The following is a 24,906-nucleotide window of genomic DNA, read 5'->3' as shown; positions in this document are numbered from 1 at the left end:
GACTACTGTCCAGTTTTATACTCTTATCAATGTGAATGTTAACATGTCAATGTGAACATTCACATTGTCAACAGGCAGGACCGGGCCCGCCCACGGCCCGTGGGCGGGTTTTGGGCAGCCATGAGGTGCGGGCTAATTTTACACTCCTATCAATGTGAATGTTAACATGTCAATGTGAATATTCACATTGTCAACGGGCCGGGCCGGGCCCACCCCGGGCCGCAGCGGGGCTTTTGGCCGCCCATGGGCCGCGGCCCAATTTTATACTCTTATCAATGTGAATGTTAACATGTCAATGTGAATATTCACATTGTCAATGGGCCGGACCGGGCCCGCCCCGGGCTGCCCATGGGCCGCGGGCGAGTTTCGCGCCGTCACGGGACGGGGGCCAATTTTACACTCTTATTAATGTGAATGTTAACATGTCAATGTGAATATTTACATTGTCAACGGGCCGGGCCGAGCTGGGTCGGGCCCGCCCTGGGCTGCTGTCCAGTTTTATACTCTTATTAATGTGAATGTTAACATGTCAATGTGAACATTCACATTGTCAACAGGCCGGGCCCGCCCACGGGCCGTGGGCGGGTTTTGGGCAGCCACGAGGCGCGGGCTAATTTTATACTCCTATCAATGTGAATGTTAACATGTCAATGTGAATATTCACATTGTCAACGGGCCGGGCCGGGCCCGCCCCGGGCCGCGAGTGTGCTTTTGGCCGCCCATAGGCCGCGGCCCAATTTTATGCTCTTATCAATGTGAATGTTAACATGTCAATGTGAATATTCACATTGTCGACGGGCAGGACCGGGACCGCCCCGGGCCGGCCATGGGTCGCGGGCCGGTCTCGCGCTGCCACGGGATGGAGGTCAATTTTACACTTCTTTTAATGTGAATGTTAATACGTCAATGTGAATATTCACATTGTCAACGGGCTGGGTCCGCCCCGGCTCGCGGCCGGGTTTCGGGCCTCCCACGGGCCAATTTTACATTCCTACCAATGTGAATTTTAAAATATGAATGTTCACATCATTAAATTGCTAATCGTTCAAAAAATATTTATAAGGGTATCAAAATTAAATATAAGGGCGTAAGTGTCCAAGAAAATAGTGTAAATCAAGAAAATGGACTTTATGGAATAAAACTATACATACATGGGACTAAATGGGTTAAAAAATTCCTTCATGGACTTCTTGGGTTAAAACACTTCTAAATTGGACTTATCAATAAAAATCCCAAATATAAATTTAGATTTATAATTTGAGTGTCCTAAATATAATACTATCAACTTTTACGAAAATATAATGAAAAATGGCAAGTCTTACTTTCTAAACTTATTTTTTAAACTTAATGATTTGTAAATGATATGATTGGTTGAAGATTAGAAATGATAGTATGAAAGAGTATTGCCTTTAATATCCTAATTAATTGTCACATATCAATGAGTTTAAAAATTAAATCTAATTTTTAACCTTGAATAATAATACTAAAATATAATTATATATTTGAATTTGTTCTGGTTTATGCATTAATTTACACATTCTCACCTCGCCACTTGTTAAGGGAATTAATTCATTAGTATGTGTTAATTGTCACGTGTAAGTTCATTAATTTTTTTTTAAATGTAATGACCAGTTAAAAATTATAAGGAAAAAAAGTCTTTGAAAGCAAATGAAATAGTCCTTTCAATGGGTCGATTTCTTTTGGCATTTTCATATTTTCGAAAGCACTGGCTCAAAAAAAAATATATATATATATATATATATATCTGCAATGTTTGTATTCAATTTTGTCCCTAGTCTAAGTTCACGAACCCAATAAAACTAAACAAATGAGCTAGTTTTGATTTCTTTTGGCCTTATTTTCACTTTGAAAGATATATATCGAAGTGCCTTTTCTTATCAAAAAAGAAAAAAAGAAAAATATCAGAGACACCAAAAAATTGATGGCCAAGAGAACACAGTGCTTTGTTTTGGTAACAATGTTGAAAAAATAATAATGACAAACAAGATAACGCTATTATATTTTAATTTTTAATTAAAGTATAGCATTATTACAAAAAGAATAGCATTACATTTTTAAAGTGCAACCAATATTACAATATATCATTGTTACTTTGCTAGTAGGTTGAATTCATTTATTTCACTCTCTTTGTCGGTCCCATATTCCTCTAATCTTTGTTTTTAGTTACATGGGTAATATGTGATAGAGATGAGACAAAGAGTGAAACAAACAGATGATCGATGGTCGTTTCTTGCTTATTCGTAAAGTGTAGGGTTGGATAGTCTGGGTGTTGGGATTGCCATGAGAGGCACTTTTTTCTTCAACACAATCTCAAACTTCTTTGAAAGGTCTAATTTCTCTCCCTCGGGTAATTTCTAATCAAATGAGTGCAAAATTGAAGCCAATGAGAACAAGAACATTCTCTCAGCCATTGCTATGCCTGCACACATTCTTCTCCCAGACCCAAATGGGAAATAATTAAAATCAGCTCCTCTGTACCCCATTTTTCATCCAAAAACCTCTCTGGACGAAACTCCAATGGGTTTTCCCAAATCGAAGGGTCCCTATGAATTGCCTATACATTGATGAAAACCCGAGCGCCTTTTGGAATTGTGTAGCCACCGATAATGCAAGTTTGGCTCGGGCAGTGAGGCACCATGAGAGAGAGGACAGGGTGCAATCGGAGGATCTCTTTTAGTATGGCCGGTAAATAGGGGAGGTTGTTTATGTGAGACTCTTCTACTATGCCGTCTTTGCCTACTACTGTCTCTAACTCTTGTTGTGCTTTTTTCATGACCTCTGGCTTGTTCATCATCTTTGCCATGGCAAATTCTATAGCACTAAAGGTTGTTTCGGTTCTATCCAAGACCATATCCTATGCTCACAAATTGACATTTTGTTATAACGCAAAAGAAATTAGCTATTATTTTGTATTACTGAATGAATTTCATGACAGGCCATAAAGAATTTAAATTGGAAGAGACTAAAACATACCATGAACAAGACCTTGAGATGGGTCATGGTGAGAGGTGTTTTGGCATCTCCTTCATTCTTCAGCTGCAACAAAACCTGTAAAAAAATCCTTGGTCTGTCTACCACCCTCTAATCTTGGTCCTTTATTAGTTATTGCATCAAAAATCCTATTGAATCTCATAACTATCCCCAACAATTGCTTCTTCATCCCTTGCAAATCAAACCAGGCCAAACCCAGGAAAAATCTGACAAATTGGGCTTCCCCAAAAGCTCCATTGAATCTGCCACCATAACCTGGAAATCCGCTCCAATGCTAGCCCCTTCTTGCCCCTGATCGTCACACCCCACAACAGGCTTGTTATTGCATTCAGAGTAGTCAGAAACATCTGTTGACCCACATGAACTGGAGACCCGACCCTGCTGTAGAGATATTTAACCGTATTTCAGGTCTCTCGTCGGTGGAGTTAGTAGACTGAGTCAAGGGTGGCGCTGTCGAGCACCTCCCGGACGCAGACCTTCCTCAGCATCTGCCACCCGGGCCCATGCGGGCTAAAAACTATATCCAAATCACCTTTTGCCACCGCAGTACTGGCCAACTCTGGGACTTCACGGTTGGCGAAAGTGATGTCATGGTCCCGAAGCATTTCCTGTGCTGCAGATGGCGAACTGACCACGATTCCCACCTTTGTGCCCATCGGGAGCCTCATGATCGGACCATAAGTCTGACTGAGGCTCGCGAAACACGAGTGGAGCTCGAGGTCAAAGAATGTGAGTATTCCAACCACGGGTAGGCTGCGTGGGCCTGGTGGCAATGGTGGCTGATTCTTTTTGCTATTGTTTATAAAGATCCATGCGTACCATGCGATTGCAAGGACGATAAGAGTGAATGGAAAAAGTACATTACTAGTGTCACACCACCATGACCAAGCACCATAGAAGAGGGTACATAGTTTGTTGAAGAAATAGGTGGTGAGAAACATTGTAAATGAGCATTCTTGAAGTTGCCATTGTTGGATTGTTTTGAGCTTATAGTAGTGTGCACAAATCTATTTTCACTACAAGAAAAATGGGTAGTGTGCACAAACGTTTATTAATATTTAACGACGTTTTACAAATACGTCGCATATTCTTGTAATAAAACGGTATCGTTTTGGAATAGGAGGCATTTTAAACGCCTCCAAATATGTTGTGCCTCACGCGCCTATTTTAAATCTGAGAATACTTGTTAAAGCTTTGTAAACCCTATTTTGATTCCTCACGCCTCTCTCTTGCTCACCCCTAATTGCTTCTAAACCCTTGAGAGCAATTTCGTCAGAATGATTTCGATTTGAAGCTTTGAAGCTCCACTGTCTCTCTCTCTCTCGATTCATCCTTTGTTCTCTGCGATATCGATCTGAAGCTCTGGGAGATTGCGAAGAGAGAAGAGGGGTTGGTTTCGATCGCAGAGGAAGTGATCTCAGGAGAGGCTGTGCTTGATTTCTCAAATTGGTCTCAGAGCGATTTCAATTTTGAGATTCATCCCAGAGCGATTTCGATTTGGAAGTACTCTCTCTCGATTTTGAAGCTTCACCGTGAGGTATTGATTTCTCTCTCTCTCTCTCTCTCTCTCTCTCTCAAGCTCTTCCTTCCCGTCTCTTTCGACTTGGTTTTTGAGATCTATTGCTTATTTGTGTTGTTTGTGTGTGTGTGTGTGTGCGTGTGTGTATACATATATATAAATGTTTGGTTTCTTCATTTTTTTCCCCCCACTATGTCATTGTTTAGCTTACCTGAAATCTTAGTTACATTTTTTCTAACCTTTTGATATGTAAAGTTTTTATTTCCTCAAACTCCTTATTTATCACCTCTACGTGCTTAGCATTTTTTTTTCCCATGAAGATATGATTGATTGGAAATCTAACAGTATAGATGTTCAGTGTTACAATATTATTCTTAACAGTATAGATGTTCAGTATTCCAGAAAGAAGTTGATAATATTTGCTCAGAAATTATTTCCAGGCATCGCTGAATTGCTCTCTTTGTTGAGCCCTCTCCCTTTGCGTGAGTATCTAATTCTACTTCTAGATTAGTTTACACAAGAATCTTTGTGTGTGTATTTTAATCCAAAGTTGAATCTATGGTATGGATTAGATTTGGAATAAAGCTGTAAAGTTTGTAACATTTTGTGCAAAAATCTTGGTGGGATCTATAGATTAGGATTGCTTAAATTGGATTTGTTTCTTATAATGAAAGTCTGGCAATGTGCTCTAGTATGGGGTTTAGTTATAATTTGTTTGTTTCTCCAATTACATTGGTAGCTTAAGGTCATTTAACAGTAAATTGTAGTCGTGTACGTGACTTGGTCAGCTTTCTAACTTAGTTGTTGTTTGATGTGTGGAGTTATAACATCAACTATAACTCTGATAGGTCTTTTGTAGCCTGACTTGGTTTCATTAACCTCTCTCCTGCTTTCTGTTGAATTTGCAGTTACGTGTCCGAGTATAAAACTCGATTCCAGAATTTTATTAGATATCTATGAGAAATGGGAGATGAGGTAAATTCCAGAGGTTCTGATAGTGTGGAAGTGAATGATTGTAGTAGAGGTGATTACCCACCTCTAGTTGTGGACTTGTCTGATAATTCAGCCTCTGACTGTGCTGCTGTGGAAGAAATTAGAGTGCCAACAAGGAGATCTTTGAGGAATCAAGAGGTACTTGGCACTCTAATTTCTGATAGAATAGATAGAACTGCTAATAACACTAGAAAGAATATGGCATGGAAGAGGAGAAAAAACCCGATTCTTGAAGAGACTGCGGTGACTGAGGGTGCTTCCTTTTTTGAAGAACCTCCCACATGGTCTAAACATAATGTTGAAACTACAGATTTTGAAGAAGCCAGGGCTCTCAAAATGGCGAATTCAGTGGAGATTCTAGCTACCAAGTCTGTGAAGTTGCAGAATGATCCCATAGAGAAAGAAACTTTGTTTTCTGTTAATCTGAGGTTGACTAAGAGAATCCCCTTCAAGATGATATTAGTAGGGTCAATGAGGATGATTTAGCACTACACTCCAGCAAAAGAAGTACAGAATTTGAGTCCAATAATTTGTTTTGAACCTGAGGAAGACTTGAAAGTGTCTATGGATGCAGGCGTCCCTCAAGCCACATCAGGAGATGATTGCTACTCACTGGTTGAGCGAATTATTTGCCTTTCACTGAGTTGTTTTGTTCTCTATTTATGCAGTTTCTAACAGTGTATTTCACACTTTGCAGCTAAACATTCTGAGGACTTAGATCTAGTGAAGGAAAGGGAAAGAGATGAAGACCCCACCACAACAGGCAAATACATAGACTCAAGTTGTGTTGTGGCCCATAATGGAGTTGATGATGACAAAGCTTCTGTTTTTGCAAGGCAGAACTTACTAGAGTTTGAAGATGGTGACAGCCCTGGTGAATTAAAGAACCTGGTGTTGGTTGTTGAGGACTATTTAGCTGAATCTAATGAATGCAGTAGTTCAATGAAAACCTCTGAAAATGTATATGTGGAAGCTGGGAAAATTAGCATTGTTGATCTCTCTGAGATGGAAAGAATCAGGCCCACTACAGATTCTGGATTGTCTGAGAGAGAAGTTGCAGACAGTGCCGGCAATCCAGCTTTGAGCAGCAGTTAGAAAGTTTCTGAAGATACTTACATAAGAAGACAGGAATCTAGCAGCAATTCCTGTTCTGAAGATACTTACATAAGAAGATATTGACTTGTATGATAGCAGCAATTCACATGATTGTCTCTTCAATCTTCTACATACCCAATATTAATTTTATGATATTTATTGGAAAATGATATTGACTTGTATTCTTTTTTTTTTTTTGGTATGAGTTTAGCATTTTCAACAAACAAAATTCACTTTATGAATATACAATGCAGAACTAAATGGTGAATCTCATGTACACCAAGGTGGCCTCAGCTCTGGTGCCAGAAGGAAGAGAGGCAACTGAAGTTGATCAAGTCAACCTGTTTGATGATCATGGTTTGAAAGTTTCCTATCTCGTTTCTATTGACTGCAACAGCAAACAAAATTCACTTTATGAATATACAATGCAGAACAAAATAGTGAATCTCATGTACACCAAGGTGGCCTCAGCTCTGGTGCAGAAGGAAGGGAGGCAACTGAAGTTGATCAAGTCGACCTGTTTGATGATCATGGTTTGACAGTTTCCTCTCTTGTTCCTATTGACTGCAATGAAGACAGAGGTATAAACTTCTGGTTTTGGAGTTGTTATTCCATTTCCTGAGCTTGTTAACTTTATACACCCCAAATGAGAAAGTCAGCTTTTCACATTGTTTCATGTTTTACATTGTGTTTACTTCACTGTTTTATAGGCAATGGTCCTGCTTCTTTGGACAAGTCTTTCGGGGAGGATAAATATGTAGCAAAGGAGAAGGTTGTAGGTGGCATGATGGATAATCTTTCAATTGACGCTACAGATGGCTCCAACGTTGGAGAAAATGTTTTTAGTGAACAAAAATTTTCTGACACGCAACTGGTTGGCCAAGATGTGCTGGAGGAAGATGCCTTTGTGAGTGGCGTTGGTGGTTTGGCATTAAACAATTTGTATCCAGTCTATGATTTTCGTGCAGTTCAAATTATCAACTCCAAGAGAAACTACAAGAAAAATGTGCTATATATTGTTAATTACTGGTTCACTACATTAACATATAAAACTATAAGTATACAATATCTTCAGTTTCAGAAAATATGATTAGACTCTGTAGCATTCTTAGTTTGTAATATCTTTTACAAATCAATTCTGCATGTATATTGAGAAGTGCTGTAGCATTCTTGGTAGGCTGTCTCTGGTGCAGGTAGAAGGTTAAGTAACTCAATAACCAATAATACCAGTACATGATGTTAACAAGTTAGGTATTGAATGACGGAATTTTTTTGTCTCGAAAGACCTAATTTCGTCACTATAGATATTTGTGACGAAATATTTTCGTTACCAGTTTCGTCATTGAATGTTTGTCATTAAAAACCACCGTGATGAAAAATAATTTCGTCACCAATGAAATTAGTTCAGTGACGAAATTTTGTCACCAATAAAACAGGATTTTGTCGCAAAAAATTCTCATTTTCGTCACCAAATAATTATTCAGTACCATATTTATAATTTTTGTTAACGAATAAATTTGTCACAAATGTTGATCATTGATGAGGAAATAATTTCGTCACAGTAAGATGTAAAGGTGACGAAATTTTTCGTCTCCAAAAGTCATACATGGGTGACGAAATATATTTCGTCGCAAATATATTTATATATGTGACGAAATTTATTTTGTCACAAATATATTTATATACGTAATGAAATATATTTGGTCGCAAATATATATATTTCGTCACCAAACAACAAAATCAATGAAAACTTTTATATATGCACTGCAATAAATTTTGTCACAAAAAATGTTTATTAACGATGAATAATCACTTTGTCATAATAACAAATACAAATGACAAAATAAATTCGTCACTAAACCTGTTCCATATTTTATATTTCAATTTCAATTATTATTTCACAAATATTCCTGCTCATATCTCAATAGCCTTTTAATTGTACTAAGAAATCTACTAGCTATTATACATCACTCCACAAAAAAATTCAGTAAACAAGTTATATTATAAATCAAAATATATCCATCCAACAACTTTAATAATATAAACCATTAAGTATAACAAAAAAACCATCAAAGCAAATCTCAAAATAAACTAACGTGGAATCCACACAAAAAATCAACACTCAATCTTTGTGAGAACCCGAATATAAAAATTAAGTAAATAATTAAATAATAATATTACAATCTCAAATGTTTTGGTGGTAAATTCTAAGGTGTAAATTAAATATTATTGGAGGATCCTTTAATTAATTTTTAAACCTAAAATAAATTTATGGTGAAAGTCATTGATTTAGAAGCAAGATTTATTATTAAAAAAAAAAAAAAATTAGAGAAGAGGGTGTGACTTGAACTCTAGACCATAAAATTAATAAGTTAGGCTCTTACCATTTGAGTTGCATGTAACTTATATATGTATTTTGTATATTTATCTATCTATTTGACCTAAGTGTGCCCACCACTAGTATAAAATAAAATAAACACAAACCCTAACTCTTGTTATAATTGTTTTCCACAACACTAGCAGCCCTAGCAGCCGTGGGTTTATGAAGGAAAGAGAGGGGTTTTTCAATCATCAAGATTATTGTTGTAGCCAAGAAGGAGAGCTTTGGGTGTGTTGTGCTGTGTGGCCTCCTAGGTTTTCTTCTCTTCTTTCTTTGTTCTTCATCCTTATTCTATTATTATTTTATTCATTCATGGAGGTTGTAGGTTTATATATTTTGTATATATATATATTGTTAAGAAATTTGGGGAGTTAAATTCATGTATAAAGATTGGGTATTATTCTTAGTTAAAAAATTCTGCGCATAATCACGAACTTTAAAAATCAAGAAACCATATCTAATGGATGAATTTTAATCTGAAATTTTTACAATGAATCAATTACATATTGAATTACATATCTGAATTTTTTCATAATTTTTGGGAATCAAAATCCATTTAAATTGAGGTATTCAAATCTGTCCAGGAAACCAGTCCGAAACAGTAAATTCGGGAGTGTTGTTCTCTTTGGGTATAAATCCAAAAATTATCAAATTGGTATCATTAGAACCGGTTACGAGTCTAGTTTCGTACGTTTTTGGCCTTGCATTGATTGCTCTTGTATATTAAGAGAACCGTCAATTTCTTTAAAGTGCTGCAGAAAACAACCTGTTTGGATATAATAAATTGTAGATAATTATTTTGATAAGAAAATCAAGTGAAACCAATTGGGTTTTAAACTTACGATATATTAGTTGATATCTGGAGGTTTTGGAATTTTTTGAATAGTGTGGAGTGGGTTTTGTAATTTTCAAAGTTAGCGAATAGGTTGGGAAGGCTTGTTTGAAATTCTGTTTTATCCTAAAGTCACAATTAATTAAGTTATGACCGGAACCCATGTCTTGGGTGATTTTAAACCTTGAAGAACATGAACTTAGGTAATATTTAAGAGTAACGGTGAGTTGGGTTGAGCCGTGTTAGTGCGCTTTAGTTGAGGTTACTTAGTTCTTATTTTTTAGTATTTTTAAATTAGTTGTGACGCGTAGTTTTTATACTTGGTTCAAGGCACTAGTTGAACTTTTACACTCTATTCGATTCAAGGAATATATTATTTCGTTTTCAGGTGAGTAGTTTCATGCTACATATTTTTATAAATGTTCCCTTACCCTGAACTGTTGGAAAATTAAATTGTTGTTTCATGAGTAAACTGTTTTGATAAATTATTATATTATCAATTGAATCAAATTATTTCTGAAACATGTGTGAACTTGGCATACTGTAAACTATTTGTTTTGGTCTCATGTTTATAATGATGAACTACCATGTTTTGCGAAACTGATGTGTATTGATTATTGGGACCATGTGTGTATTTAGTCCAGGGAAATTATTCCACTGTGTGTGGTGACTCTGGCCACTAGGGAACAGATCCGGGTTGGGCCGTGATGACTCTAGTGCTCAACGATTGTAAGGAAAAGACCTTTAAAAACAACTAGGTGACCTTCAATCGGATCGTCTTTGAGAAAAGGCCCAGGTGCCACCCTGAGGATGACTCTTAGTTCGGTATTGGATCCAACGGGGCTTATAGCCTGAGAAATGTGTGGCAGATTATTTGTTTTTATTGGTACCCAAAAAAATATTGGTGTTCGTGTTATAATCTGTTTTAAGTGAAAAATGTCGTTTATCATGTTCTCGCGAGACATGAGTATTTTAAGTGTTGAACTGTGGAACCTTCTTTTTGAAACAGATTGTATTTACCAAACTGTATGCCAATCTAGTTTCTGTGATATATATCTTATTTTGGAATTGAATCCTGTTTTCAAAACTGTATTTACTATCCATGTTGCTACTCACTGAGCTATCAGCTGACTTAGTTGTTTACCATTTCCAGGTGTTAGAAGGACTTAGAGTCGACTCATGGCGTAGCGGAGACTCAATTGCATGGACCTCTAGGGCATTTATTTAATTTGTTTTAGGTTGCTTGTCGAGTTTTGTGCATACATTGTGGTTGAGTTTTATTTAGAATTATTTTATGTTGTGGGCGGTTTGTGTCCCATTTAGTATATATATATTTTTAGGAAGTTGGTTATGACTTGTTTTTCAATTGTGGCATGTCACTGGATTGAGTTTTGATTTATTTATTTCTGGGCTATCATCACATTTATTCTTTGTGGTTTTGGGTTCATGTTTAGGCTTACGTATGCCTTGGGCTAAGTCCCTGTGGGCCACGACCGGTCATGCCCAGATTTGGGGTGTGACAATCTTGATTTGCAACTACAACTAAGTATTAGTTCAAGAAACAAAATTCAATAGTTGATCTTCATTTGCAAGTATACTTCCTAACGTTATCAAAAACCAATCTGCAAAGAAAACAAACAAAGAAAACATTAATATATTATCAATTACATCTAAACTCATATAAATAATTTTATTTTATAAACCAATTTAGTAGAAATGCATCTAACAAATCAAAACTTCAAAGAGTTAAGGTGATCCTTGATGATAAAGCAACACGGATAACATAAGATGCCAAAGATTGCAAGAATACCATATATCACTATCACTAATGGTAGAATATATATATATATATATAATAGCTCCAAACTATAACGTAGCATTGAGGTACATTTGATTCACGACAATGGGCTATATTCATTCATTTGGTCACTCGCATAATAATAATGCAGAAGCACTTGCCTCTGGAGGCTCAATTAAATTAATAAATAAAGCGAAAATGAAAACATAATTTTCCAGTGGAACAAAATGAGGCAAATCAAAAGACCAGCATTTACATACTTGCCAAAGTACAACTTTTTGATAACGTATGCACAGAGTAATCCAATCTGCAAGAACAAGTAAAATGGCTTACAGATTTGCACAAATATTTTCTTTTTGTCAGCAAGAGACAACTCATAAGCAGTATACATTAAGTTTTGAGTGGAAGCAGCAGAAGCCATGACAGCTTTAAGAGCACATCTATGAGGCCCAAAGAAAACTTTTTCCTGGGGCGTATGCAGTCACAAACCACTCTAATAAGCTAAGAGTGTGTTCTCTGTCATATCAAAGTCTCTGTTATATCAACATCAATTGCTTTCTAGCAACTACTTCAAACCCTGCACTCAAGAGGTTTCAGAAGCAAATCCAAAACAAATTTACCTTGACTTTCATTTATCTGCTGCGCCTGGGTGACAAATCAGCAGACCTAGATCTAGATCCAGAAGGTGATCTTAAAGCTTGTCCAGGTGAAGAAGTCCTCCAGTGAGCTCATGCTTCATCAAACTCGTAGAAAGCTTTCCTACAAAGTTGTATCTAATAAATTCACATGCAACAAACCTAAAAGGAAAAGCTATAAAAAGAAATGCACATGAACATCAATTCCAGACAGTTTCAAATCCCCAAAATGAAAAGAGGTAAAAAAAACAAAAAAAAATCCAAACCAAACGTCCACCAAGAGTCCAAGGATCACCCTGCCCCAAAATCTGGATCCTCTCCAGCACTTATTTTGTCCAGCCATCATCAAACACTTGATCCAAAGGCTACAATTCAAGAGATAGTCATTATCATATTTTGTGGCTTTTGGATCAAATGATTGCTGGACCAAGAGTCCCCAGACACAGGTAATATACTTCATCACCCTGCCTCAAAATAGTAGGTCCAAACAAGAGAGCATACTTGAATTGAAGTCAACCCTAATAGAACCTCACATACATCATAAATGCTTAATTTGACCAGCACTCATTATCACTACCAGATAATAGACAAAAACACTGCCCTTCAGAGAAAAAAGATTTTTTTTTCTTTTTTTCTTTGCGGGAAGGAAGATAGAGGACAGGACTAGGCTTGCGGCCAGGCTGGGTGGTTGATGCACATCATAGAACTAGGAAGGAGAACCAAGGTGCCCTATAGAAGAAAACTGTGGATTTCACTATTTACAATGATGTCACAATCCATTATAGAAATCATGATTTCTATCAGGAATCCCATATAACTTGAGGATTTTCAAACATGTCTCTATAAAATTTTAAAAAAATCCAATCCTTCAATTAGTAAAATTGTACCATTGATAGAACTATATGGTATAGTTGTACTTTCACTTACTCCTTATACCCATTGCCATTTGGATTTTGGTCAGCATCATTCTCATAACCTGGAGAATATGGCCTGCGACTGCGGTCACTATATCGCTCTTTTGGGGGTTCTCTTGCTGATCATGGGTGTTCTGCATGCCTTGCACTTGGGGAGATAGAGTAGTCAACTCGACGTTTTGGCGCAGGAGAATAAGACCCTACATCAATAAAATGCAAGCTTGTTCACCTAATTTAATAGCATTCAAATGAGATATCAGTAGCTTGTAACCATAGGAACTTACCTTGAACGATGACGACTTCGAGAACCAGAATGGTAACGAGGAGAAGGAGAACGTGATACTGAATGAGACCGAGATCGTCCTAAAGCATATCAGATACAGAACAAAAAAAAAAAATTTAAAAAAAAAAAGGAAAAATAAGAAAAGAAAAGAAAATAGGTATTGCTTATCACACCCAAGATAAATTAAAACAAACTCCCCAAAAATAATGTCACTAAACATTAAAGTTCAAATTTATCAAGAACATAAACTTTACATTTCCTAATTATTTGATGACAGAAACTATTACTTTAATCCAAATTACTTCAATTGAGAGGCTGGGACTCATCAAAGTTACACTACAATATTTTACCTTCATATCCTAAGTCTCAACTTCAAAGCTTACTCATACAACAACAGAAGTCTAACCAATCTAATTTTCTGACTCACCCACATCAACAGGCCAGAAGGTGACAGGAAACTCCAAACTTAAAACTGTTAGTGTACTGCAAACTCACCAGCTGAATTACTAGACATCTTCAGAAAAATGATACTCCAGGGAAAAGACTATCACTAAAAAAAACTACAATTCGACGGAAGGGCAGAACTAGTTTGGAATGGCAACAAATGAAAAGGTCAACTGGGCCCTCCAAACAGCGAGCCATCCTAGAATAAGGGTGCAATACAACATAGAAAGAAGATTCTCATTAGCATATAAACCAAGCTCTTTTAATCTTCTTTTAGTGAGTTTTATTTATTTATTGGAAGGGAAGCTGATGGATTCTTGCAAGGAAAATCAGAAAGTTCCCGTCATCGAAAATGTATTGTTAGTTAGCAATTGAAATGTCCAATACAGCATACTGTAATGGGATCGCCGACCTCCATATCCTGATGGTTCTTTGTATTACAATAGATCATAGGAAAGTCAGAAATGATGAATTGTAGTCATTTAAAATTTAAAAATAACAAAATAAATAAAGATATTACCTGACTCTAGTTCTACGACGCATATCTTCAAGTCTTTTCTTGGTCTCTGCAGCAACAACCACAGATATCTCCCTCCCAGAAAATATCTGCCTATTCATGTGACACCGAGCCTCTGCCGCATCATAAGCGTCCACAAATTGCACAAATGCAAAGTCGAGAGGTTCCCTGCATGGGAGAAAAACAAAAGATTTATCGAAAGTGTTTTAAGTTTGCATATGAGCGCAATCACATATAGCAAAAGATCACCAACCAAAAATAACATATAGCAATACAACAACGCCATTACTCATTTTACCTGTCTCCTGATATATACAAGTATCAGCTTCAGCGCACTTATACACTGAAGTGGAAACAAAATATACATAAAAGTAGCTAGAATCCAAGCTTAGTGGCTGACCTTTTCCTCTAAATTCAAGAATGACAGGCAACTTCTAAAGATGCAATTGACGTGAAAAATCTTCACATTGCTTGTAAATATATGAGGCATTTGAAATCAACCGTGTCGCAAAGTTAAAATCTTCTTATGTAGTCTTCAATTGTTCAACAACCAACCTTCTTCCTCATCAAACTTCTATTGATTGTGTAGTTATATAATTTCCCTTCATAAAGGAACATTCTTCAATTGGAACATTACTCTAACACCCTTGGGGGACCAATAATGTTCAGGAATGTTAAACAGTAGGGCTTCATCAAATATGGGGCCTGGGCTTGTTTTAACTTCAAACCAACAGACCCCCTGACAAACCAGTTCAAAACATAACTAACCATGAAAAGAGAAGGATAAAAACCTTTATAAATAGTTCAACAAAAACAAAACAAAAATCAACAAACTGTTCAATACCTAATGTTTTAATATCCTACTTACTACAAGGAGGATACTAATAAGAAACTGAAGTAGACACCAAAAAAAAAAGAAGAGGTCTACAAGATTAGAACTTTGAAACTTGGCGTGTACCATGTCCATGCTTCTTAGCCTAGTACAGTTTGTCCATAAATGAATCAACAAAGATGTAATGATATGAAAAATTGAATTTAGCTAAAGCAACAATGGAAACATACATGGTTTTCTCAATTATTGGTAGGAACAACTCACCCTGTGTAATAGTTCTTTGGAATATAAACATCCCTAACTACTCCAAATCTTTCAAATGGAACTCGAAGTTCTTCTGGTCTACAAACACCAATAAAGATTTATGTGACAAGCATATAGAAAACTCAACAAGAACAAGGGAAAGACTGTGGTTTTAAATAACAGCAATGGGGTACGTATTGATATCAGATATACAATCATATATTAGCCAATATCAGATAATACTGGCCAATAAATCAATGAAGCGCAACTACTTCAAACCCTGTACTTATGGCTTGTTATTGCAGTTAGTACTCTGATTTTCTCTTTACTCCACTATATACGAAGGCAATGCTGTTTGAATCTTGTATGCTTGGACTTACGACTCTTGCAGGTCTCCTTAGGCTGTGGGTGCTTGTTGGTTGGAGCTGCTACTTATTTCCTGTAATGAGCTTCTTTGCAGGTCTTGCTGGTACCTCTTCAGGGATGCCAAAGCAGCAACCAAAAACAACACCACGGCAGCCAAACAGCAGGCCAAACCAACCATAGCAGCAGCCAAGCAACCCCACCAAAGACAGGACATCTAAAAATAAGTAGAAGGACCAACTAAAGACCTATTTTCCTACATCCAACAGTTAGCACATCCAGGAAATCAAGGCAAATGGGTAGCAGCAAATAAGCAGCTTGAACTAGCAATGCCATGGACATGGATTACCTAATGGAAGATGGGCTATGAACATGCCTAACAGAAGCAGAAATTAACAAACTAATTCCACGTGCAGCTCACATGCATTCATGGGTTCTTATATGGTTGGAACTTGAAACACACAGCAATAAAGGTTCAATTATCACTGATATATTGTAGTTGATATACTCCCCTCCCCCCCCCTTTTTCTTTCTTCTTTATTTTCCTGAGAAAATGTTCCACCCCCCCCCCCCTCCTTTTTTTTTCTTTCTTTCTTCTTTATTTTCCTGTGAAAATGTTCTAACACAATCCAAAGTATTGACAAATAAACAGTACATCATTTAGAGTGCTAGCCTAGCATTATCACCTAATAAAGCCATTATGTATATATATTTTTATGACCAATGTCCGGACACGCACCTCAAATAATATCATGAGAAGTACCTAACTTGAGCTAATCACATTGTGGTTGTAGAATTCAGTTCTTATCAGTTGTGTAGAACATGTTCGGATCCTCTAGAGTCCACACTCTGCAATTTCCGTGGAATAGTTCAAAACAACATCATTTCACTTGAACGGCAAAAAAGAAAAAAGAAAAAAGAGGAGACAGAGGAAGACCAAGAAGAAAATGAGCAGAGATAAAGACTGGAGAAAGCTCTGCATTCAAACTGAAATGAATCTCTCAAACTTATCCTAAAGAAACATATAAATCATGGAATGGGTACAGAACAACACATTATTCAGTTATTTATTTTTATTTTTAAATTATTCAATCATTCCATCTTCTTATTCTAGAAAATGGATCTCTTTTAATCTTTTCTCTGTTCATCTTCACATACAGCTTTCCAATTAAGCTCCATTCCAGAAAACGTAATATGTAATGGGTACAAAACTATATCAACAATTTGAAAAAAAAAAAAAATTACACAATCTGAAAAAAAATAAAAAAATAAAGATAAGATGCCCGCAGCCATCTAAAATAAAAGTAAGAAATAATGGTAGTAGCAGAGCATCAGGCATGTAAAAGGATCCTTAAATTGCCAGGCATGGTATCCAAGAAAAATCAGGAGGATGATCACAGAAGCAAAGGAATTGATCAATATCATAATGTAAGTAATCAAATTTTTTTTTTTTTAATAACCTAAGTAGAAAAACCTATAAAATAAACAGATATTAAACAAACATTCAAATATAGAGAGGAGTTGAACCCTAATTTTATTAAAAATGCAGACAAACAATCTAAATCATATAAAATATTCACATTTAGTCAAGGGCTTTTACTAAATTTAAACTGTTAATTATAATCAATATGACATTCATCCTCAAGTTTATAACATAAACAAGCAAAAGACATTGAGGATGGCCAAGTTTACAATTTACACATTCACAATTTATTGAAGAGAAACCTTGCTGGAAAGAATAAAATACAGCATTAATTCTGAAAATTAATTTCGAAAATTAGGGAAAACATTAGTTTTGAAAATTAGGAAAAACAGAGATAGAAAAATAGAGAAATTGCGTGAGAGAGAGAGAGGGAGAGAGAGAAGAGGACCCATACCTGATGGAAGAGAACACACAGCAGTAAAGGAGATACGACGTCTGTGGCGACACTGAAGGAGGAGAACAGGGACGGCGCTGGAGAAGAACACACAACACTCGTGTTTTGAGAGGGAGAGTGAGAGGGGGAGAGATAGAGATTGATAGGAAAACTGATTCGTCAATAAACAAAACACCCAGCAATTGTGTTTTGTTTTGAGAGGGAGAGACGGATAGGGATAGAGACTGATACCAAGATTAATCAAAAAAAAAAAAAAAAAAAAAAACAACAACAACAACAACAACAACAACAACAACAAAAAAAAGGGAGGGAAAAATAATCTAGGAAAACTGATCCAAAAAAAAAAAGGAGGAAGGAAAAAATAATGTACTATTTTTTTATTACCGCTTAATATGTCAAAATTTTTCTTTCAAAATTAGTGACAAAATAATTTTCTCATTAAAAACCCTACAAATATTAAAAATTATTAGTGACGAAAATATATTTCTCACCAAATGGTCTTAAAATATTTAAAATCAAGTTTTTCAAAAAAAAAAAAAAAAAATAGATTATTGGTGACGCAAATATATTTCTCGTTAATAATTTTTTAATTGTTGAAAAAAAAATTTCTCACCAAAAGTTTCGAAATTTTGGCACCATCAAAAAAAAATAGTGGGAAAAATTTAGGTGACGAAACTTATTTTTTTTCTCACCTAAAAATAAGTATTTATTGATGGAAATAAATTTCGTCACCTATTATTTTTATTTTTTTATTATACATGACAAAATTTATAATTCCTCACGGATTATTCTTATTTAGTGACGAAATTTGTTTTCTTCACTAATTTTCGTCACCATACCAAAACAGAGAATAAAAGAAAGAGACACCAGAAAAAGAGCAAAGAGAAATCACGTACCAAATCACCAAGCAAAGAAGATATGGCGATTACCGACAAGGCTACTAGTGGCAGCGACGATCGGCAAAGCTAATAGAGGCGACGATGGCGATCGGCGTGGTGGAGGAGCAAGAGCTAAGACAAATTAATACCCTATTTTGAGAGAGAGAGAGAGAGAGAGGATAAACAGAAAAAGGGTTAAAAAAATTAATAACCCTTTTTTTCTTATTGCCGCTCAATATATCAAAAATTTTCCACCAAAATTGGTGACAATATTATTTCCTCACCAAAAGATATCAAAAATATTAAAATGTTTTGGTGACAAAAATATATTCCTCACAAATAATTTTATAATCAGTGATAAATTTTTTTTCTCACCAAAAGTCCCAAACTTTTGGCGCCACCCAAAAAAAATAGCGGGAAATTTTTTTGTGACAAAATTTAATTTTTTCTCACTTAAAATGAAGTATTTATTGACGAAATTTTTTTTTGTCACCTATCATTTTTATTTTTTTATTATATGTGACAAAATTTATCAATTCCTCACGAATTATTTTTATTTAGTGACGAATTTTATTTTCTTCATTAGTTTTTGTCACCATAGGTTATTTTGTTGTAGTGACACTAGAAAAACTAGAATAATTCTTTATGTTGGGGATAGAGTACTAACATCAGAGGGGAGGAGAGTTGAGCAAGGGACAAAAATGGCGACCGACTCTACAAGAAGGCTATTTCAGAGGTCAACATCGTCCGCTAAAGCCTTCTTGTGTCGCAAAAGTCAAACCCAATCGCCATCTAACCTCGGTGGACTCGCACCCTTCTCAAATTCTGCTCCTCCCTCACGCGTCTCTCGCCGCCACCGTTCCTTCTTCTCCACCAGGTACACATTTGTATATGTGAATGGGGGGGTGGTTGTTTTTTGAAGAGGGTTTTTGGTAATTATGTAACTGATCATAGATTTGGGGCTGTCAATGGTCAATGTAGTAGGTTGCCAGTGGAGTTGGGTTGTGGAGAGTCATTGATGCCGCTTCACTCTGCTATTGCTTCTTCCTTGCTCAATTATGTGTTGTCTTCAAAGGTTGGCCAATGGGGTTGTCTCTGTGAAGGTACTAATTAATTACCAAAAGTCTTTCCCATTTTGTTTATTTCTCTGAGTTGTTCAATTCATATTGAAGAATGTTTATGGTCGTTGGTCATACTATTTGTGTTGCCATTTGTTTTTAGAAAGTGGTGTTTTATGAATAATAATCTCTTGTTATAAATGGTTTTGCACTTGTTGACATTGATGAAACTGGATGGAACCAAATTGCATTCGCTTCTATTTGAACTTCATGTTTATCGTTCAAACAAACTCAAGATAGAACCTTAAAAGGACATTATATTTTTTGGTGGGTTATGTAAGGGTATGCATTTATTAATTTCATATGTATATATATGTATAGCTTGTGGTTAGCAATAATAAGAAGAATACAGAGAAGGTAAGATTTCAATGGTAATTTTAATTTTCTATTAAAATTATTGTAATTTCTTGACTTAGGTGAGGATTATATATGCCATAGACATGTTGCATCAGTATTCATTTGATGCCCAATTTGTGGGACCACAAAATGTTGTAACTTGATGATGATTTTTATTTGAATATTGTTGTGGCAACACTGAAGCTTTTGTCATTTGATTAGAAGAAACAAAGGCATATAAAACTTGAACATTCTTGAACTGAATGTTATCCATGTATGTGAATCTGCTTTATTTTCAAGCAATGGAATTAGCACCGGCCTAACCTATCAAATCAATACCTTGGGCCAGTTCAATAATAGTCTGATCATTTAACATGTTGCAGGAACAAATTGATCGTATCTTCTATTATCTATGAGAGGCTTCTCCATAAATTGAGCTTGGTTTGTTGTCAATTAAAGGTCTAGATTTGTTCATCATAGACCTGTTTAACATTGGCCCTGATTTTTGGTTGGATTCAAATTTGAATTTGTATGTGATGGCAAATCTCAATTTGATAAGGTTACACACATTCTAAAAGAAAAAATATGTTAAAGACCCTTCAGAAGTCTTGCCTAATTTGACATACATTGGTACAACATGCTACAAATCAATTTATTTATTTATTTGGGAGAGATACAAATCAATAGCTTTTTTATTTTTATTTTTTCTTTATATGTATTTAGTGCTTCTTGGTATGTGATAAAATTGTTACAATTGATGTATTATTGATTGATATATGTTGTTGTATATATTACAATTACAAGGATTCCTATTATATAGGAGTGTGTTTGGGAGTAGGTGGAGAGTAGGTGAAGTGGAGGTGGTAGTGGTGTAGTGGAGTAGGTGAGGTGGTAGTGGTGGTAGTTTTAGTGGAGTAGGTGAGGTGGTAGTGGTGGTAGGTTTATGGTAAATTCTAACAGCCCCTCGCAAACTCAAGGAGGATAGAAACTAACCAACTTGAGTTTGAAGAGAGTAACAAAACAAGAAAATACATAAAAATAAAAGAGGATAAGAGACATTGTATGGTCGTGTCAGACCATTGGTGAAGACACTGGATGGTGGTGTCACAACGTTGTAGAGGACACTGTATGGGGGTGTCATAACCATGTAGAGGACACTGTATGGTGGTGTCATAACGGTGTAGAGGACACTGGATGGCGGTGTCAGACCGATGTAGAAGACAGTTTATGGGGTCATGTCGGACCGTTGTAGCAGACACTGTGTGGTCGTGTCAGACCGATGTAGAAGACAGTTTATGGGGTCATGTCGGACCGATGTAGAAGACAGTTTACGGGGTCATGTCGGACCGTTGTAACAGACACTGTTGTGACAGTTTACGGAGTCTTGCTGGACCCTTGTAGAAACTAATCGGAATCAATGTCGGGACAGTTTACTGAGTCTTGTCGGACCCTTGAAGGAGCTAACCGGAATCAATGTCGGGACAGTTTACAGAGTCTTGTCGGACCCCTGAAGGAGCTAACCGGAATCAATGTCGGGACAGTTTACAGAGTCTTGTCGGACCCATGAAGGAGCTAACCGGAATCAATGTCGGGACAGTTTACAGAGTCTTGTCGGACCCTTAAAAAGTCTCACCCTCAAAAGGTGTGCCCAATCTATCAAAAGGCGTGCCATCAAAAGGCGTGCCCAATCCATCAAAAGGCGTGCCATCAAAAGACGTGCCATCAAAAGGCGCGCCCAAGTTGTCGGCGAGCACCGAGAGGCGCATGATGCGCGTGTCTGCCTCTTCATCATGGTCTTTATAAACCGAAGCGGAGGCTGAGGCTTGGAAGCATAACAAACCAGTTGAAACCTCTTCGTTCTCTGAGAGCTTGTCGCTAAGAGCTGCAAATCTTGAAACACTCTGTAAACACTTAACCAACCCTTCTCTGAAACACTCAGCAACCCATAACATGGCCTCGTCTTCCCGTTCAGCTACCCAGAATATGGCCTCTTCGTCCCGTGGTATGCTCACTCTCTTTCCCGACCTCAACGAGTCAACAAGAGAGATAACCAGTGCGGTGGCCAGTGAACCTCAACCAAACACCTCTGGTTTTGCTCCGTTGAACTTTCCGATGCGGTCTGTGGAGCAAAAAATGGCGGTGCAAACTGATATTGAGGCCAATCAGTATACTTTGAAGTCATGCGTGGAAACCATGACTGCGGTCACAAACTTGTCGCACCGGCTGCAGAGTAGGACAAATGAGGTGCAGCAGTTAAACGCCCAACTGGCTCTGCTCCAGCGCATGTATAAGGATGCGCGAGCAGAGATAAGTGTGCTAAAGGCGGAAAATAAGGAGCTGAAGCGGAAGGACACCGTGATGTTCCGATTTGGAGGGCCGCCATATGCTGCAGTGGAGGAGCAGGGAGTAGTGATCATGCCCAGTGGAGTGGGAAACACGGAGGCAACACCGGCAAGGGCCGCCCAGGACGGAGGCAAAAAGAAGAGACCGGCGGCAGAGTAGTGGAAGTGAGGTCGGTGGGTGGCCGTCTGCAGAAAAGAAAACAAAACTGTTGTGGTTGTGGGGTTGGATTTGCGGTTTTTTTTGTTTTTTTTTTTGTTTTTGTTTTTGTTTGTTTTTTTTGTTTTGTGTGGAGAACTGTGATCAGGGTGGATCCTTAATATAAATAAAACAAAGTTGTTGTGCAAATCTGTATTTTTTTTTTTTTTTTTTTTTTTGTGTGTGTTTGGAAAATAATAATAATAAAAATAAAGAAAATGAAGTGTAGGAAGCCCGTGGAAGGAATAAAACGAGTTGGTTTGTTTTGTTTGTGTTTGTGTTTGTTTTGTTTTTTTTTTTTTGTTTTTTTTTTTTTGGGTGCAAAGAATAATAAGAAGAATAAAAATAAGAATAATAAAAAAATGTATGAATGGGGGAATAAAGTAAGGCAAATGAGGGAGATGATTAAAGTGGTTCTGGGGGAGAGAAAAAGGAACCAGAGAGAGAGGGAGTGGGGTGATTAAAAAAATAAAAAAAAAAATTTTGCATCAGAAAGTGCATGTGTGTCTGTCAATGGCGTGGGTGTGTGGCAGGCTTCGTCTTTTTTTGTTTTGTTTTTTTTTTTTTTTATGTTATTTATTTTTGTACTCCAATAGTAAACACTCAATCTGGTCGAAGAACCCACTTTGCAAATTCCATCAGCAATGAGGCAGCAACATCTTGCATCATTGTGTGCAAGTGAAAGTCCTGGGGTTGCCGATCAGCAGGAGGAAACAGAACGAAAGTACCCCCTTGTCTGCTAGGATCCTCTAGCGGAGAATCACCGGGACAGAAAGCGAAACAGCGCTGGACGAGCGAAGAAGAGTAGCTCTGACACGCATTAGAGAACTGTTCGATGACAGATGCGAGATCGGGAGATGAAGGACAAAGACAAATACCGAGAACAGCGAAGAGCTTCCGATGGGATTGGAAGTCCTTCCAGGGACTTGCCGCCGATCCACCGACCATGAATAGGAACCGAAAGCTCAAGGAGAGAAGACGTGGTCGGTCTGACCGTAGCGGAGAACAGTGAGGTCGCCGCCGGGATGGCGCATGTTAGCAGCCACAGCAAGACGAATCTCCAAAATGATGAGAGTGAGAGACCATGCCCGAGGGAGGGGCTAGGACAGTGACTGAGATAGAGGAAGCTAGGGTATGTGTAGAGGACCGGCGGGCGGCCAAGGCGAGGCTGCCACCCGCCGGTGAAGCAGAATGACCAGGTTCTTAACCTTGCTCTGATACCATGTTACAATTGATGTATTATTGATTGATATATGTTGTTGTATATATTACAATTACAAGGATTCCTATTATATAGGAGTGTGTTTGGGAGTAGGTGGAGAGTAGGTGAAGTGGAGGTGGTAGTGGTGTAGTGGAGTAGGTGAGGTGGTAGTGGTGGTAGGTTTAGTGGAGTAGGTGAGGTGGTAGTGGTGGTAGGTTTATGGTAAATTCTAACAGCCCCTCGCAAACTCAAGGAGGATAGAAACTAACCAACTTGAGTTTGAAGAGAGTAACAAAACAAGAAAATACATAAAAATAAAAGAGGATAAGAGACATTGTATGGTCGTGTCAGACCATTGGTGAAGACACTGGATGGTGGTGTCACAACGTTGTAGAGGACACTGTATGGGGGTGTCATAACCATGTAGAGGACACTGTATGGTGGTGTCATAACGGTGTAGAGGACACTGGATGGCGGTGTCAGACCGATGTAGAAGACAGTTTATGGGGTCATGTCGGATGGTATATTCTTGTTAGTGCTTCTTCAAGTTTTAAGTACTGTTTATAAGTATTGGGTACAAATTCTTCAATTTGTGTTTATTTTGGTGAATCTGATTGCAGTTTATGTTCTGATGCAGGCATGTAGACCAGTGAAGACTACAACTTTAATGCTAAGACATGATTTTTGAATATATGTTAGTTTGTGGTTAATGTTAAGACATGATTTTTTGATATATGTTAGTTTGTGGTTAATGTTAAAACATGATTTTTGGATTTTGGATATGTTAATTTTGTGGGTAATGGTGATTGGATATTAATTGAATGAGAAAGTGAATTAATGCTTCATTACAGCTATTTGAATGGAAGTTATTATTTTATATTAGTGCTATTATAGATAATTTTTTTAGTTCAATCAAATAAAATTAGCACAATTTCAAAAAAAAAAAAGGATATGACGGCGTTTCTACAAACGCCTCTTAAACCCTACATACTAACGGTCATATTTTTAAAAAAAGATATGACGGCGTTTTTCCAAAACGTTGCTAAATATTGTCAGTGACGTCAGCGTGTGTTTAGGAGGACATTTGGCGGCGTTTTT

The 24,906-nt window shown here is 37.1% G+C and overlaps 1 protein-coding gene and 2 pseudogenes across 8 annotated transcripts; 1 reads left to right on the top strand and 2 right to left on the bottom strand.

The window, feature by feature from the left end:
* Positions 1-2,255: 2,255 nt before the first annotated feature.
* LOC114324075 (flavonoid 3'-monooxygenase CYP75B137 pseudogene) lies at positions 2,256-3,953 on the bottom strand (annotated as a pseudogene).
* A 217-nt stretch (positions 3,954-4,170) lies between these two features.
* LOC114324125 (uncharacterized) lies at positions 4,171-7,775 on the top strand. Of its 8 annotated transcripts, none has more exons than XM_028271862.2 (7): positions 4,185-4,549; positions 4,890-5,013; positions 5,440-6,139; positions 6,222-6,706; positions 6,874-6,976; positions 7,051-7,200; positions 7,330-7,775. In XM_028271862.2, exons 5-7 carry the CDS (start codon positions 6,880-6,882, stop codon positions 7,707-7,709), a joined length of 627 nt encoding a protein of 208 aa, XP_028127663.2. In that variant the 5' UTR covers positions 4,185-4,549; positions 4,890-5,013; positions 5,440-6,139; positions 6,222-6,706; positions 6,874-6,879; the 3' UTR covers positions 7,710-7,775. The 8 variants fall into 8 exon arrangements, with proteins under 8 accessions (XP_028127666.2, XP_082752135.1, XP_082752134.1 ...); XM_028271866.2 differs by having other exon boundaries at positions 4,188-4,549; positions 4,972-5,013; XM_028271864.2 differs by having other exon boundaries at positions 4,188-4,549; positions 4,926-5,013.
* A 4,486-nt stretch (positions 7,776-12,261) lies between these two features.
* Positions 12,262-16,077, bottom strand: LOC114292149 (serine/arginine-rich SC35-like splicing factor SCL30; annotated as a pseudogene).
* Between the last annotated feature and the right edge of the window lie 8,829 nt (positions 16,078-24,906).

The sequence above is a fragment of the Camellia sinensis genome, chromosome 11, assembly GCF_055761805.1.
Source record: "Camellia sinensis isolate YWXY chromosome 11, ASM5576180v1, whole genome shotgun sequence".
Classification (NCBI taxonomy): domain Eukaryota; kingdom Viridiplantae; phylum Streptophyta; class Magnoliopsida; order Ericales; family Theaceae; genus Camellia; species Camellia sinensis.
Note: the sequence above shows the minus strand (reverse complement) of the source record. Positions and strands in the feature narration are given on the sequence as shown.